This window comes from Mus pahari, chromosome 10 (assembly GCF_900095145.1).
Source record: "Mus pahari chromosome 10, PAHARI_EIJ_v1.1, whole genome shotgun sequence".
Taxonomy (NCBI): Eukaryota; Metazoa; Chordata; class Mammalia; order Rodentia; family Muridae; genus Mus; species Mus pahari.
This window is the reverse complement of record NC_034599.1, coordinates 48483005-48501217: the sequence shown is the minus strand read 5'-3', so window position 1 is coordinate 48501217 and position 18213 is coordinate 48483005. Positions and strand designations below refer to the sequence as shown.

General features: G+C 37.2%; 1 protein-coding gene across 1 annotated transcript in view; it reads left to right on the top strand.

Moving 5' to 3' along the window:
• Atm (ATM serine/threonine kinase) overlaps positions 1–18213 on the top strand; it is a 100557-nt gene that overhangs the window by 23816 nt on the left and 58528 nt on the right. The window contains exons 12-24 of the mRNA XM_021206460.2: positions 964–1059; positions 2179–2401; positions 3994–4119; positions 6221–6346; positions 7314–7403; positions 9696–9879; positions 10593–10792; positions 12950–13032; positions 13125–13280; positions 14714–14789; positions 14924–15054; positions 16688–16808; positions 17926–18099. Coding sequence (XP_021062119.1) covers positions 964–1059; positions 2179–2401; positions 3994–4119; positions 6221–6346; positions 7314–7403; positions 9696–9879; positions 10593–10792; positions 12950–13032; positions 13125–13280; positions 14714–14789; positions 14924–15054; positions 16688–16808; positions 17926–18099 — 1786 coding nt within the window. The remainder of the gene's footprint in view (positions 1–963; positions 1060–2178; positions 2402–3993; positions 4120–6220; positions 6347–7313; positions 7404–9695; positions 9880–10592; positions 10793–12949; positions 13033–13124; positions 13281–14713; positions 14790–14923; positions 15055–16687; positions 16809–17925; positions 18100–18213) is intronic.

Sequence of the window (18213 nt, the reverse complement as noted above, 5' to 3'; positions counted from 1 at the left end):
TCTACTCCTCCCACCCGCCCTAAACTTCAGTGGCTGGTCCCACATAGCCCCTGGCCACCCACCTGTAGTACTGACCACAGGCCCCAGCTCCTCCTGAAACCTCACATGGTTACTGGCTTCTTCTCCCTCCCAAGCATAGCAAAAGCTCCTCTTCTCCTTCCTTGTGTCTGCCTTTTCCTCCTGGCACCTGGAATTCCAGCCTGTACCTTCCACTCAGCAATTGGCCCCCAGCTTTCTTCACTGACAGATCAAGAACCAATTGGGGAACAGGACTTTAGCTTCAGGTCTGCCCCCTTCATTCTATATCTTATCCTATTCCTTAATCATAATGGATATCTTCTGGGAGAAATTTGATACATGAATGGTACTAGGTAGGGCTTATGCCCTAGGATTAACCCAGGTTACTATTCCCCTGGAGGGTAGAGCATAGTGTTTTACCTTTAGTTCCTAATCTTTTATTTCAGAAATACTATTAGGGCAGAGGGTGCCGGAAAGATGGCTTAAACAAGAACAAGCACTTGGCTGCTCTTCCAGAGGATCAGAGTTCAATTCTTAGCACCTACATGGAAGCCCACATCTGTGAGCATCTACTCCAATTTATGTGTCTATAACTCCAGTTTCAAAGTATCTTGATGCCTTCTTTTGGCCATTTTGTGCATCAGGTACACAAGAAGCATAGAGATTGATGCAGGGAAATTCACATAACATAACAATAAACAAACAATCTGAAAAAAGAAATCCTGCTTTTAAAATTATGTATAACCAGCAGTTTTAGAAACCATAGTACATTGCTCTAACCTCTTTAATAAACGTTCAATACTAGTGGTTCAGGACAGTTGAAAGCGTTTTTAGTGTGGGATCTGAATTTTAAGGATCATAATTGGTAGTTATGTATACATGCATATTAAAGCTTTTTTAAATGGTATATGATCTTTTAAGTAAAGTTTTTTGTTTTCTTTTTAGTAATTTTCCTCATCTTGTACTGGAAAAAATTCTTGTAAGTCTCACTATGAAAAACTCAAAAGCTGCAATGAAGTTTTTTCAAAGTGTGCCAGAATGGTATGTTATATAAGAAAAATGTGATGTTTTGAGATGTAGTATTAATTAGGAAGATAATTCTATCATTGTAGGCGTTCATCTTATTATTTATTATCATATAAATTGGTCTGATTGAAAAAATATCACAACATCTAAGCAGAAAGAAGTTTTTTATTGGTGATTATAATTTATATTCTATTACTTTAGATGTAACATGTCTAGCGAGTGTTAAGAGAAGAAAAGCTGAACAGTTATGCAAAATTAAGATCATAAAATTTATGTGAATTGAGTTTTTAGTAAGGACCCATTGTTTGTATGTTGAGTAAAATGTATTAAGGTTTTAAAAAGTGCCAGTGAGATTGATTAGTAGGTAAAGGCATTTTTCAAACCTGACAACCTGAGTTCAGTCCCTGGGACCTGAGACTCACAGGCTGGAAGGAAGAACTGACTCTTGACAAGTTTGACAAGTGCATCTGGCATGTGTGCACACAGTCACTCACTCCATCTAACTAGCTAAATTGATGATAGAACAAAAGATAAGCTAATGAGAGTTGGATATAATGATGTTTTGTGGTTTAAACACTGGGAAGCTGAGGAAGAGAATTTTGAAATCATAAGTTGGAGACCCTCCTGAACAGTGTAACTAGAAGCAATACTGAAAAGCAAAGCTTATAATTATAATGTGAAAATATTTAAAATCTCATTTTTAGTTGATTGACTCAATTGATTGACACATTTAGCACTGTGACTGAAAATAGATCAATGATATGAAGATATCCAGTCTCTCACTTCTTTAAAATTAAAGAAAAATCACTAATTTTGGAAATCAGGTGAGAAGAAGGTAGATATTACATTCAGTTATCTAGTATTAGTGTCTAAATATATCTCTGAATTTGTATTTGGAACTGTAACTTCTATATTTTTGTGAGTAAAATTTGCTACCAATAATGAAATCATCCAATCTCAATTCAATTTGCCATAAAAGCCCAAAGAAAAGAAGCATTTGACAGAATAACTCAAAAATCTTATCAGCAGTCTATGATTGGTGTAAATGCTTTCTTGATGATTTTATTTGTAATGTGTCGTAAGTTGAAAAAAATATTGGATCATGGTTATTAATCCTTAATCTTACTCCTGAAGTGAACAACATTGCGAAGATAAAGAGCATTCATTTTCAGAAGTAGAAGAACTGTTTCTTCAGACTACTTTTGACAAGATGGATTTTTTAACTACTGTCAAAGAGAACGTCGTAGAAAAATTTCAATCTAGTGTTGGCTTCTCTGTCCAGCAACATCTCAAGGAATCATTGGATCGCTATCTTCTGGGATTATCAGGACAGCTTTTAAGTAATTACTCTTCTGAGGTGAGATTTCTTAAAATGAATTGAGGTGTATTCTTGAGCTTTTATGGGTTGTTAGGAAGGAAAAATGGGAGTGTGAAAGGCACAAAAGATGAGGGAGGCCTGGTTGTAAATAAATGGTGGCACAGCCCAACAAGTAGGAAAAATTAGCGTGGAGAAGGAGTGCTAGTGTGAGTCTAAGAACTTCATGATGGGATGAACGTATTAGTACAAAATTTTAGTCATAGGAGAAGAGAAATCTAGTTGTTGCATTTGAAACAAATGGAATGATTATAAAGCTATGAAATGGACTAGTAAATACCCAGTCATTAGAGGTCAAATGATTTATCTTTGTAAAATCACAAATTCATGTGTGCTGCTCTCTCGCAAAACACACTTTCCAAACCGGGTGTGGTGGTGCACACCTTTAATCCCAGAATTTGGGAGGCAGAGGCAGGTGGATTTCTGAGTTCGAGGATAGCCTGGTCTACAGAGTGAGTTCCAGGACAGCCAGGACTACACAGAGAAACCCTGTCTTGGAAAAAATCAAAACAAAGAAAAAAACAAAAAAAACCCCACACTTTCCTAGATGGTGTGTATCTATCCTATTCCATGCATTTAGAGAGCCACATGTTGCATTATTTGTAACTTGCGCCTTAGGTTCACTCAGCCACAGTAATTTTTCACATATTAGTTTCATAGTTTTTGGGCATAGTGGCATATACTTTTAATGCCAACACTCAGGAGGCAGAGGCAGGCAGATTTCTGAGTTCAAGGTCCATCTGGACTAAAAGCTAGTTCCAGGACGCCAGAGATGCACAGAGAAACCCTGTCTTGAACCAAACAACAATTCATACTATGTAGTATTTCAATTTTAAGGGCACTTAATTAGTATCTTCTTCATACCATGGATCCTCATCTGTTTATATACCTCAGCCTTTGCATAATTTGCTTGAAGGGCATACTAGTTTATTAACCTTTATATCTTCCACAAAGTGGTCTGTGATGTAAATAACAAAATTGAAAAACACTTATAAACTCGCAAAGGAGTGAAATGAGCAGCCCTAGAAAATGACCCAAGAAACCAAGTGGGGCCACTGTGGCTGTTGCTCTGTCACTGCCACTTACCGATGGTCTGCTTGGTCAGCTGGAGCAGGCTTTGCTCTAAAGTGATTCAGTTTTCTTGGCATGTTATTGATTTGTCTATTTGCTTGCTTATTTATTTATTTAATTTGGTTGGTTGGTTGGTTAGTTGGTTTTTCAAGACATGGTTTCTCTGTTGTACCCTTAGCTATCCTGAAACTTATTCTGTAGACCACCGGCTTCTGCCTCCCAAATGCTGGTATTAAAGATATGTGCACCACCACTGGGTGTTCATGCCTGTTTTTAGGAGTAACTTAGGCTTTTTTTTTTTTTTTTTTAGCATATTGGTTGTCATATCTCCACAGTGATCTTTGAGCTACTTTTAAAGCATGACCTAGAGTATCCCAGCTTTAACTCTGTTGAATTTTTATTTCTCCATATTTACGGGAACTTGTTCTTCCAGAGGTAATTCCAAATTCCATAGGTTTATTTATATCTAATACTGTCTTTTTAAATTTATGATTTATTTTAAGATTACAAGTTCTGAAACCCTTGTCCGGTGTTCAAGTCTTTTGGTGGGTGTTCTTGGCTGCTATTGTTACATGGGCATAATAACCGAAGACGAAGCACATAAGTCAGAATTATTCCAGAAAGCCAAGGTAGGAGAATTCACTCTGATGAAGCTTTAGGTGCATTTAAGTAATCTGAGCTCCTGGAAAAATTATGTGAAATAAATTTTTCTGAAAGTTGAATGTCCCTAATCTGAAAATAGGGAGTCTGAAATACTTTAGAGTTGGAAATTTTTAGTTACAGCACAACCATAAAGGTGAAATTTTCCACATCTACCCTCATATGGTCAAAATGTAGACATGGGTTACTGTCAGGCATGCATGAGATGCTGTCTTTAACTTTCTGGTGCTGTGATAAAGACCATGATCAAAAGCATCCTGGGGAGGAAAGGTTTATTGGTTTACCCTTCAGGATCATAGTGCATCATAGAGGGCAGCCAGGGAAGCATCCTGGAGGCGGAAAGCAGAGGCCATGGAGGAATGCTGCATATTGGCTTGCTCCCCCAGGCTTGCTCACTTTGGTTTTCTACCTCATGATCTGCCCATGGGTGGCACTGCCTACAATGGACCCTTCTACAGCAATGATCATCAAGAAAATGTCCCTACAGGCTTGTCTATCAACCAGTTTCTCAATTAAGGTTCTCTGTTCTCACATTGAAAGAAAAATAACCAATGCAGAGTTGATGAAACAAATGAGTTTTATATTTAGATTTGGGATAGCCCAAAGATACCTTGTTGTTATGTGTATATAAGAATTCCAAATTCTGAAACATTTCTGTTCTCTGTATTTTAAGATATGCTCAATATGTATAGATTAACTTTTTTTCTTTTACAGTCTAAAAGAAATACTGTGTCCTTCCTTAAAATATGAAATTATTACAAGCCAGTAATTAATTCATATGGTAAATGATCTCATATCACAATGTAACCTTATTAGAATACTGTCCTGGAATTTGCAGAATATCTGCCTTGGATCTCCTAAATTCTGGGGTTTAAAGTATGTACTATCATGCTTAGCTATACACATTGATTTTTATCTGTGCTCTTAAAATTTTTCCCCAAGATAATCTATAATAAAGAACTCTTGATTGGGTATATTATTCAAGTAGTTTCTAAGCTTAAAACTGTTCATTTCCAGTATTTATTAATTTTTGAGACAGGTTTTTTTTGTGTAACCCTCACTATCTTGGAACTTGGAACTCACCCTGTAGACTAGGCTGGCTTAAACTCACAGAAATCCTCCTGCCTCTGCCTCCCCAGTGGAGGAATCAAAGCCATGGGCCACCACTGCCTAGCTTAAAGCTTTCTTCATCTCTCAATACTAGTATATCAGTGTTGGGATTGCAAAGGAAACAGAATGTTAAGATTGTGGTGGGATTTTTGTTGTTGTTATTTTTGCTGAGACAAAGTCTTACTTTATAGTTCAATCTGGCCAGGAACTTAATGTCCTTTTCTCTCTGAACACTAAAATTACAGGTTCATTGCCACACATAGCTTGGATTTGCCATTTTCTTTTCGGATGTTTGTCACTTGTAATCTTACTGCATGACAATGTGCCCTTTTTTCCCCTTGGTAGTCTGTTGCATGTAGCTTTTGCTACCCTGCCTAAACTCTTGAAGCAGGCTGAGCTACCAGCCCCCACCCAGCTTCCCTTGAATCTGAGGACATACAGTTCAACTTGCCCTTTGACACAGTTGCTGGGCGCTACTATCTCCCGCCTGGAAAACCTCCGCATCCCCCACCTGCCCTAAACTTTAGTTACTCAGTTACATCTAGTTCCTGCTAATCTCCCCTGACCACCCACCTGTTTGGAGCGGCATGCGTGGCCACTCCATTTAGAGATCATACATTGCTGGTAACTTTTCTCAGAAGCATGGCCAATTCTTGTCTCTTCTCTCCTTGAGTCTTTTCCCTTGCCACCAGGGACCCGGAGGTCCCGCCTCTTCCTTCTGTCCAGCAATTGGCCCATGGCTTCTTTACTGACAGATCAAGAACCAATTGAGGAACAGGATCGTAGCATCAGAACTACGCCTACAGGAGTCAGGGTTTAGCCCAAGCATCAGCCTTTCTTAAATGCTAGTGTCAGCCCAAGTCCCAGTTTCATATTCTGTTTGTAAATATTTCAAAATAGCAATGCGAAGTCATTATTTCAACTGGAATTTGTCTTCTTTTTTTCTTCTATTCTAAATAGTCTCTGATGCAATGTGCAGGAGAAAGTATCTCTCTGTTTAAAAATAAAACAAATGAAGAATCAAGAATTGGTTCATTGAGAAATGTGATACATCTGTGTACAAGTTGCTTGTGTATACATACCAGGGTAAGAGTGTCTTCTTAGTAGTATAGCCTATTCATGGGGCATATTATTTAGTGGTGTTGAGTTTTTGGTCCATTTATAAGTTTATATGCTGATCTAAAATTAAATTGAATAATAAGAACATTCAGAGAATACTGGTTTCTCATGACATGATTTCATAACTTTGATTTTTTTATCATTACATATATATATAAACACACACATACAGATGAGTCTTTTATTGTGAGTATACTTTCATTTGTTGATTATTAAGAAGTATGTTTTTTTTTCCATAACAACTATGCCTCAAGAGATGAGTGCCACAAGATAAATAATGCCATCCTAGGATGGAGCTTATTCTGTAGAGTGCCAACAAAGATAAATGACACTAGAACAAATGTTACTTCCTTTAACCCATATCATAGGTAACATTTGGTAGGAAAAGTGCCTCTGCCTGTCATCCTTTTTGGATTTTGCCTGTTGGGGTAACTAAACCGTGCTAGAGTGTTACCAGCAATTGGAACAGTATTAGGAAGCTGGTACGCAAGCAGCTTGGTCTTCATAGCGTATGGTTTGTTTTTTTCCGTTATCTTTCCTGTATTTATATAAGTGTAGAAGGCATGAAAGGACAGAATAAACTTCACAGTTAATTACTTATTATGTTTGGGATCAGTTCTTCCATGATGCATAAACAAAGATACTTACTTTGTTTATATTTCCTTGAGAAAAGTGGTTAGGCTGTAGTTGCTGTTCTGGTTACTTCCTAGTTTACTGTCCTCTTGAAATGGTCTTAAGTCCTGTTCTTTAAAAAAGAAAAGAAAAGAAAAAAAAAGAAAAGAAAAGAAAAGAAAGATGGTGGTGTATCTTAACTTATAACTTGACCTCAGTTCTGAACTCTTATCTACATTTCATTCAGGGTAGAGAAAATAGTACTATGAAAACTATGTATTTGTTTTATTTTTTACTGCTTGTATCTGTTTTCAAATTACAGCATACGCCAAACAAGATTGCCTCTGGCTTATTCCTACGATTATTAACATCAAAGCTTATGAATGACATTGCAGATATTTGTAAAAGTTTAGTAAGTATGAATCCTTTTTTTCCTAATAAATTTCTTTACTACTGAGATGCAGTAAAATTTTATATATATATATATATATATATATATATATGCATATATATTAATTACACACACACATATATAGTATATGTGTGTATGTATGTGTGTGTGTAAGTATATATGTATGTATGTGTCAGAGAGGAGGAGAGATGAGCAAGCATAAGCAAGCCAGTACATGTATACTACAATGTATGTAGAAGTCAGGACAACTCCTGGGAGTGGGTGCTCGTCTATCATTTTTCGGATCCAGCTATTGATACCCATGGACCTATATTGCCAATCCTAAATTGAAAATTTTTATTGAAATACCTAATGAGTAGATAAGCATCTCATGGTATATAACATATTGGATTTTTAAAAAATAACTGTAGCCTTTAGTAAGCTTTTGCATTTAGGAGGATATGTATTTGATTGTTGACTGTTTCTTCTTCTTCTTCTTCTTCTTCTTCTTCTTCTTCTTCTTCTTCTTCTTCTTCTTCTTTCTTCTCCTCCTCCTCCTCCTCCTCCTCCTCCTCCTCCTCCTCCTTTTCCTTTTCCTTCTCCTTAAAGATTTATTTATTTTACATATGTGAGTACACTGTAGCTGTCTACCAACACACCAGAGAAGGGCATAGAATCCCATTACATAAGGTTGTGAGCCACCATGAGGTTGCTGTGAATTGAACTCAGGACCTCTGAAAGAGAATAGTCAGTGCTCTTAACTGCTGAGCCATCTCTCTGCCCTGATTTCTTCTTAAGATCAGTATCTGGCAGAGTAGTTTAGTTATCTTTTAGTTTCCTACTAAATAATTGAAAGATTGCATTTATTGTCCAAGACATGTTCTCAGTATACAGCTTGGCTAGCCTAGAACTTTCTGTGTAGACCAGGCTGGCCCTGAACTCACAGAGGTCTACCTCTGCCTCCTCCTCCTCCTGGGTGCTGGGATTAATGGTGTGCATCTTCATACCAGGGAATTTTATTCCTTAAAAAAAAAAAAAAAAAAAAAATCCCAAAGTAGGGGAGATACCTTGTCTTCTAGGGGCATGTGTTTACTGTAGTATTTATGCTTCATTTTCTGTGACATTGGACTTACGTTGTATATGCTTTTTTACATTTAATTGTTCACTTCTAGTAGTTCACTGGGTAAAAAAATAGTCTGCAACATCATTTTTTATTTCATGACAAATAGCTTTTCCTTGTTACTGTCCTTCTTAAGAGGTTTATATTGCTGTGCTGTTTGACAGTCCTTGGGAATAGTGCGTGCATATCTCTAAAGAAATGACACAGTTTTTAAAAATCTACCTGCTCTTGATTTTTTCTTTTGTCTGATTGGCGGTGAGCCTTTAATCGTTATCCTGTCTAAGCCTCGCAGGCAGACTGCTTAGGGCTCATACCTCTGTCAAACCCATTCCTCTTACTGAACATTTCAAGTCACTTTCCCCTCCTAACCAAGAGCTGTGCCACAGAGATGCCTGCATTTCGGCTTTGTCTTCTTGTATTTGTACACTTGAAGGATGCAAGAGAAATTCGAGAGAGGGACTCACTTTTTCAAAGGAATATATGAGAATTTTAGGGAGCATTTTTGTTTGCTTGTTTTAAGATATGATCTTAGTTGTGTTGCCCAGGCTGGCCTTGAACTCTAGGCTCAAATGGTTCCTTTGCTTCAAGTATCCTGAGAGGTAGGAATATAGGCACATGCCTCTGTGCCTAGCTTTAATTTTAATTTTGATTTTTGAATATGATTTAGATGTAAGATATTGCTATTGTCCTACATAATAGTCCTAATAATTGATACTTTTTTCTATGCTTCTGTCAATTTCTAGTGCTAACTTTTAACATTTTTATTAAATGTTGCAAGGTATTGTTCTATGGGGGGGTACATAGTGGTGTTTGAATGTGTAAATACAATACAGAATGACTGCTGGACTTCATTTTTATTACATTTATTTATTTTATATCTGTGTGCGCCTGTGTGTGCGCATGTGTCACAGTGCACGTGTGGAAGTCAGAGAACAGTTGCTGGGGTTTATTCTCTTCCTAACATGTGTGTTCCGGGGATTCAATTCAGGTCATCAGCCCTGACAGCAAGCACCTTCATCCCATGAGCCATCTTGCTGGCCTATGCTGCTTTTTAATAGAAGAAATTATTTTTAAAGTTTTGTTATTATCCTACTATCAAAACATTCCAGTTTATATATCCACTTCCCTACAAAGTGGTGAATTAAGGTCCTTCTGAAAGAAGTTGAAAACATCTTTGTTTCTCTTCTCTAAAGGCATCCTATATGAAAAAGCCATTGGATTATGGAGAAGTACATCCAGTGAAAGATGATGATGGTGGCAGTGGTGATGAAAGTCTGATGGAGGCAGAGGGTCCATCATCCACTGATCTATTTAGTGCTTACCCCGCTAGTACTGTGAGCGATGCAAATGATTATGGAGAGAACCAGAATGCTGTTGGTAAATAAGTATTCACTGCTCTGAATTTCTTTTACTGTTTTACATTAATTTGGCACAGTAAGGGGCCTCACCGAGAAAAACTTTAATGATAATTTCATTTTCCATAGGTATAGTCTACTTGGATTGATCTTTTTCTATACATTTAAGACTTTTAACAACCCCTGCCCCTCTCCTCATCCCCAGAGACAGAGTTTTACTCTGTCGCCCTGTCCTGGAACTCACTATGTAGACCGGGCTGATGTATAAACTCAGAAAGATCCATCTGCTTCTGGCTCCCTTGATTTGAGATTGTGAGTGTATGCCACCATGCCTAGGCACTCAATATATATACTGGTTTCAGTTCTTTTCTGTGTCCTTGTGTGTTAATGTGGGTGCATACATAGAGATTGGAGAACAGTGTTCTAGGAGTCAGTCTTCTCCAACTGTGCACTGTGGGTTCTGGGTTTCTAATTCAGTTGTATCAGCCGTCTGCAAGCCCTCTTACTTGCTGAGCCAGATTCACTCACTGTTCTCCTTACTACACATTCTAAGCTACTCATTTTAAAATCATATTCATTAGTTTCTTATTCTTCATGGGAGAATTAAAATGTAAAGTAGTTGAGAAGAAACTGAAGACGAGGTTATTTGAACTGTGGAAAGCTGGAAAGATGTTTGAGGTTACATCTGTCTACCGGGTCCCTCTCCTAGTGTTAATAAGTGCCTTTGATTTTTAGGTGCCATGAGTCCTTTAACTGCCGACTACCTGTCCAAACAAGATCATCTTCTTTTAGACATGCTCAGGTTCTTATGCCTATCTGTAACTGCATCTCAGAGCCATACTGTGTCTTTTAGAGGAGCTGACATTAGAAGAAAATTGTTACTGCTGCTTGATTCTAGCACACTGGATCTTACGAAACCCCTCCACCTACATATGGTGAGTCGGAATCTTTTGGGTTTGTCTGGTGTTGCCATGTTGGATTTGTGAGCGTGAAACAGTAACTTTGAAGACTTGAGTCTGAGACCAGTCATAAAATATTTACTGCATGTTTGTGTTGCCCAGGCCTAGCTGAAGCAGTCTCACCGAGTACACGGAGTAAGAGGCCCATGCTATTATCGTGCCTAGACGTCTCAGTTTTTCTTTTGACATGCTCTGAGAAGAATTGAAGTAGATGCTGAAGCATTAAAACTTGGATTATTTTAAATATTATTTGGTGTGATTTTTATCAATTATTATAGAGTGGAACAAGAGACATCTTCTTTGAGATAGATTCTCCCTGTGTAGCCCAGGCTTGCCTGTACTAAATAAATAGTCTTTCTTCCAAGTGATGAGATTATGAGTGTAAGTAACAGTCAGCAAAATATAGATCTTGACCATAAAAATAATTTATAACATAGAATTTGAGGTCTGAATTTTGGCCTTTGAACTCTGCTAATACGTACCTTCAGTTCCAATTCATAACTTTATGGCTTATTTCTTGTTCCTCTATACAAATTTGTAGCACTTTGTTTGTCTTTATAAGACAAAATGAAAACTTTGCCTTTTCACGAACAAACAATGCATTTGTTCATGCAGTAATGTTCTATGAAACTAAGTTCTTATCCAATGGAACAGTGCCTTACCTCATTCCCAGTAAACAGCTGGAAATAGCTCCTGGCCTGTGTAACATCATCTGGGTATGTTCAAGGTTATATCCTTGGTTCTGGTAAACTAGCAGACATACCTGGTGAGCTTCTAACCAAGTAATGGAATCCTTGTCATGCTGTCTTGAACATGCACAGGCATTCCCTTGGCTTCCTTTTTCATGAACACTAGTAAACTATTACCCCTGACCGATTGGAGGGATTATATGCTTTTTGATGTTTAAAATCATTTTACATTCTCAGTAACATTACATATGACTCACATATTAGGCATTAAAGAGGATTTTAATATTCTTTTTTTCAAGATTTATTTATTTATTTTATGTCTATGAGTATACTGTAGCTGTGCAGATGGTTGTGAGCCATCTTGTGGTTGCTGGGAATTGAACTCAGGACCTCTGCTTGCTCTGGCCCTGCTCGCTCCAACTCCGCTCACTCTGGCCCAAAGATTTATTATATGGAAATACACTGTAGCTGTCTTCAGACACACCAGAAGAGGGCGTCAGATCTCATTACAGGTGATTGTGAGCCACCATGTGGTTGGTGGGAATTGGATCTTCAGCAGTTAGTGCTCTTACCCACTGAGCCATCTCTCCAGGCCAATTTTAACATTCTTTATGATACGAGAAAGAGAGATGAGAAATATCTCTTAGGATTTTTTGGTATAACTAGAAAATTTCTTAAATCTCTGAGAAATTGATTGCTTAGTTATAACTACCATTATAAATGTTCACATATGACACAGTTCTTTGTGCATATAGTAACATATAATTAGAAACTTGCCATGACAAGTTGGTAGGTTAGCATAGTTTACTTTTAAGCTTTGCTCCCCAGAGTTCAGTAGTTTTTCACCATTGAACTTACCATAGCAAGCATTTTTCTGGGACTGGAGAGGTATAGCATAGTCTCAGATTCATTATCTTTTGTTTTGGTTTTTTTTGTTGTTGTTTTGTTTTGTTTTTTTTGAGACAGGGTTTCTCTGTATAACCCTGGCTGTCCTGGAACTCACTTTGTAGACCAGGCTGGCCTCGAACTCAGAAATCCGCCTGCCTCTGCCTCCCGAGTGCTGGGATTAAAGGCGTGCGCCACCACCAGATTCTTTATCTTTTAACTGCAGTGGTGATGTAATGCTCATTTATTGAATTCCAGAAATTGAGGTTATTGTTTCTCCTCCTTAGTTACATAGCCAAGTAATTGATATATCCCCGAGGTGACAGAATGTGTTCTCCATGGCATATGGTCAGGATTTTTTTAACCATTTGAGTTAAGTCTGTTAATGCTGAGTTTTAAATCTAGTAATTGACTTTAAAGGTATTTTTATTATATGCTGTGTTTAGAAATGTACAGCTATGTTCATGTTTGAATTCGTTTATACATGTTTTTAAAAGTAAGTGATTTCTGGGTAAAACTGGCTTTTTCTTTTTCTTTCTCCTTTTTTAAACCACCTTAGTACTTAGTGCTTCTGAAGGATCTCCCTGGAAAAGAGCATTCGTTGCCAATGGAAGATGTTGTTGAACTTCTGCAACCATTATCGTAAGAAGTGAAAGCCATATGTTATGCTCACTTTGAATTATAAACTGACAGTGTGTTTGAAGGCTTATAACCTTCGACCTTTTCTACCACAGCCTTGTGTGTTCTCTGCATCGACGTGACCAAGATGTCTGTAAAACAATTCTAAGCAATGTCCTTCATATAGTGACAAACCTAGGCCAGGGCAGTGTGGACATGGAGAGCACACGGATTGCTCAAGGACACTTCCTGACAGTGATGGGAGCATTTTGGTAGGAATAAGTCTCTTTCTCTAGTTACTTCGATGCCTCTGGATGCAGTTGTAAACTCTGTACATTAGTGATTTATTTTCCTGGTTATCATGTGTAACATTTTTCATCTTTTAACACTAATATACATAATCTGTCTTCCTCTTTTTTATTATTTATTTATCACTTATTTATTTATTATATGTAAGTGCACTGTAGCTGTCTTCAGACACACCAGAAGAGAACATCTGATCTCATTACAGATGGTTGTGAGCCATCATGTGCTGGGATTTGAACTCAGGACATCCAGAAGAGCAGTCAGTGCTCTTAATTGCTGAGCCATCTCACCAACCCTGTCTTCCTCTTTTTAATATGCATGCTTGTGAATGAGCATGGTACACATGTGTCGCTCCTGTAGCAAAGAGCAACGTTGGGTGTCAGTCCTCAGTCTGTACCTGTTTGAAACAGGTATAATGTTTGCTGCTGCATACACCAAATTAGCAGGTCTACAAGTTTCTTCTGCTGCTGCTTCCTGGCTCGCTGTAGATATTTTGAATTTACACATGCGGATGCTACTGCACCTTACTTTACATGAGTTCTGGAGAGCCAAACTGTGGTTCTCACACTTAATGACAAGTACTTTTTCTTTTGAGCCATTTCCCTAGCTATGTCTTCCATTCCCTGAAAAGCTACTCTGTTTTTTTATAAGGCTTTATTTCCTACAGTGTTTAGCATATGGCCCTGTAAATTTGAATCACATAATAACTTGATATAGACGTTGCATAAAAAAGTGCAACAGTCCTAAAAACCAATTGAATTGTTGTTGATCCAAATGAACCAGTTGATTTTGTCACTGTTAATTTCATTCATAGTCTCACAATAACATTTTAAACAGCTTTGTAACCTTTTATTTATGTTGTGTTGGGAAGTCATGAGCACATGCCATGCTGCGCATGGGCAGGTCAGAGAGCAGCTAGTGGGAGTCAGTGTTCTCCTCCAGGAATTGAACTGAGGTCCAGTGGGTGCCTTTACCCATTAAGTCATCTTGCTGACCCGACAGTGACATTGGATAGTTATAGATAAATCACATGCATGTCACTTAGATGCCTCATCATATTTTATTAATAAGTAAAATTTGGAACTTAGGTTCTCTAAGTTTGTGCTATAACGATGAAAACTTAAAAGATACTCTGTTTATCTTTAGTTTGCTATAGCATGCATGTTCAAAATGTGTCAGTTCCAAGATACAAAACAAATAATTTACATCAAAATGAGTTTTTTAAATTTAGCTTGAATTTTAGGGACAGTAAATACACTGGCATTTTCTGCATAATGAGAATTAATTTAAAATGGAAATTTTGGATCTAGCCTGTGATAATGTTAGTATCTATTGACTTTCTTTTTGTCTTTGCTCTTATTTGAATAATTATTACATTGAAAATCTTACCTAATTTCAGGCATTTAACAAAGGAAAAGAAATGTGTATTCTCTGTAAGAATGGCATTAGTAAAGTGTCTTCAAACACTGCTTGAGGTGAGTTACTCCATGTTACTGGAAAGTTCTTCTTTGGGATTGTTAAAGCCACCTCTATATCTGTATGCTAATCATGAATTTTTCTCTTAGTTTTTTTGTATTTAACTTATTTTTTAATTGTTATTTTACTATAGGCTGATCCATATTCCGAATGGGCGATTCTTAATGTAAAGGGACAAGACTTTCCTGTAAATGAAGCTTTTCCACAATTTCTTGCTGATGATCATCATCAAGTTCGGATGTTGGCTGCAGGGTCAATCAACAGGTAATGAGTTAGGTTTTCATGAAGCTCTTGTAATGCTGCCAACATCAGTGTGACACCCTCACTAGCTGTGATGTAACAGTGACTTACACTTAATCAGTACCAGGATGTGCCTGGAATTTGTGTTCTTTGTTTAGTCTGACAGTTCTCTTGCTTAGATAGCATTTTACAAGTGAAAACTCTGGCTTTGAGAGGTAACTTGCTATGGAGCTAATAATCCATTGATTTGAGTGATATGTGTCTACACCTCTGCCACCTAAGGAGGTGTAGAATATTTGGATATTACATGGCTTTATGTGAGTCAATGAAGTGGCAGTTTCTTTACTTCATACAGTGATGATATAATCATTGCTGTTTTTTAACCTAAGATAATATTTGGCTGTTACAGTTGTTCACTGATGATGAAATAAATGAATGTTTTTGGAAAAGAAGTTATATGCTGCTTTAAAAACATCAAAGCTCAAATTGCATATTGTTCAGACCTAAGTGACCAGTAAAAGAAGGTCAACATAATGAGACTGTCCAAGAAGTCACATACTGAATCTCAGTGATTCTCAATCTGTGGGTCACGACGCCTTTGAGGGTAGCCTAAGACCATCAGAAAGCAAATATTTACAGTTCATAACAATAGCAAAATTACAGTTATGGAGTAGCAATGAAAATAATTTTATGGTTGAAAGTCATCATAAACATGAGGAACTGTATGAAAGAGTCACAGCATTAGGAAGGTTGAGGGCCACTGGCCTATGGGGTTAGAACTAATGAGTCCACAATTTGCATCTGCGACAGTCATGTTTCCATGAACCAGGTGTAGTCACATTCCTCATTTGTAAGAAAGTAGTGCATCGTCAGGATTGCTAGTGGGATTGTGTGGAAGTTTAAATCCTTACTGAACTGAGGTTAAAGCTCCCAGGTTATAGGGGATTATAGTTGAGTGTTATAACTCAATATAGTGGTGGCATGGGGAAAAATCTCCTACATTTCAAAAAATTCAAGAATGGTTGGTAAGTTGGATTCATTGGTCTTTTTGGTCCCTGATTTGTTAGACATTTAATGTTGGGCTGTCTCAAGAAAAGCTACCAAAAAAAAAAAAAAAAAAAAAAAAGAAAAGCTAGCAAAATAAAGAAATAAAAATAACAAATTATAAAAATGTGGTTTCTAAGAAATATCAAGGACAAAATTTATTGCAGAGTGCAGAGTTGCCTTAAATATGTAGATATTCTATGTAAGAGGCACTGATAACCTTTCTCCACATAAACTATTGTGTGACCTGAACATCAAAGCAGTAAGATGCTCACTGTGGGGCTGATTTAATGTTAGAGCACATTGACAGAGAAGTCGGAGGACTCATGCGATTCACGTTTGTTAAGAGGACAGTGAGTCTCTCCGACAGCCCGAGTTCAATGTTCAAATCTGAACAGTAGTTCGAAATTTCAAACAGTAGTTTGAAATCTTCTTTTCTTTCAGGAGACATTGACTTATAGATTAACATTTAGCATACTGTCTGAACTGCTAAAGGAGTCTTTCAAACCAGGGCCTGGTATCTTACCTCATTAAGGGTTTTCTTTTGTTCCATAATATGCTTTTGTTTTGATTTGTAGGGTTTAAAATAAATTGATTTTTTTTTTTTTTTAAGATTATTCCAGGATATGAGACAAGGCGATTTCTCCAGAAGCTTGAAATCACTTCCTTCGAAGTTTCAGCAGACATCTTTTAACAATGCATACATGACAGCAGAGGCGGGAATCAGAGCACTGGTAACTGTGATAGCATGTATTGCTCTGTCCTCACACATGTGGTCTGACTGTGTCATATTTCTATAGCACACGGGAGTCGAGAGTTTGTATTTAGTAGTTTATACTATAAAGCTGGTCTAAGTCAACGGTATGGACTGAATAAAATTTTTCTGAATGAAATTTATAGGTCAGAATAAGTCCAATAATAGCAATTACTTTTGCTTTAACTTATCTATGCTGTTTTTGTGAGGACAATCCAATTTAATGGAGATTTTGATATATTAGAAAACTTAAAAAGGTTTTTGTTTTTTTTTAGTTTAAGAAATCTTTAAAATAAAAAAGACAAATCCAAAACACACCAAAAAATGCTGTGTGTCTGGTGGTATGTGTCTCTGGCCTTGCTATTCAAAGAGTAAGCTAAATTTGGACTGTAGAATGATTATAACTAGTTAAAAAATACAGATAGGGGCTGGAGAAATGGCTGTTAGTTAAGAGACTGAGTGTTCTCCCAGAGGACCAGGGTTTGATTCGCAGCACCCACATGGCGGCTTACAACTGCCTGTAACTCCAGTTCCTGGGGATCTCGTGCCTTTTTCTGATCTCTGCAGGCACTGTACATATGCAGGCAAAACGCCCATACACATAAAAATAAATTTTAAAAATGTAAATGGTTCTCTGTTGGGGACTTTCAAAAAATAATTGCTCATTAAACTGAAAGCATGCCATTCTTTTTTCAAGACATTCTTGTTTCTTTTTATAGTATAGATGGTGATAATCTTTAAAAAGAAGATACTATAAAGATGTCTTAGTAATAAAAATCTTCATAGGAGTAGCAGCTGTGGTGGAAGAACTCTTGATACTTCTTGTTCTCATTTGCTGTTTGCCCTTTAAACCATTTAACACCTTGTTAAAATCTTTTGTCCTTTGGTAATTGTTTCCATTAGATCTTAAGAAATGACAGCTTTTTTATTTAACTATACAAAAGCTTGTTTCTCAAGTCTTTTTCTCTTAGCTCATTATTATAGGATTTAAACTTTGCAGGCTGCTTAAATGTTAGAGAATGCTTGAATTTGAGCTGACTTGGTTGATTTATGATTTTAAGATATTTATGCCATTCTTCTTATGATTCTTTTTGAAGTTATGTGATTCTCAGAACCCAGATCTTCTGGATGAGATCTATAACAGAAAATCTGTACTACTGATGCTGATAGCTGTGGTCTTGCACTGTAGCCCAGTCTGTGAAAAACAGGCTTTGTTTGCCTTATGCAAGTCTGTGAAGCAAAACGGACTAGAACCTCATCTCGTGAAAAAGGTATGGTGAATATGTCCATATTGTTTGTATGTGGCTTTTGACACTGGGAATATTACAAGCAAGCTTTGTGTGTGTGTGTGTGTGTGTGTGTGTGTGTGTGTGTGTGTGTGTGTG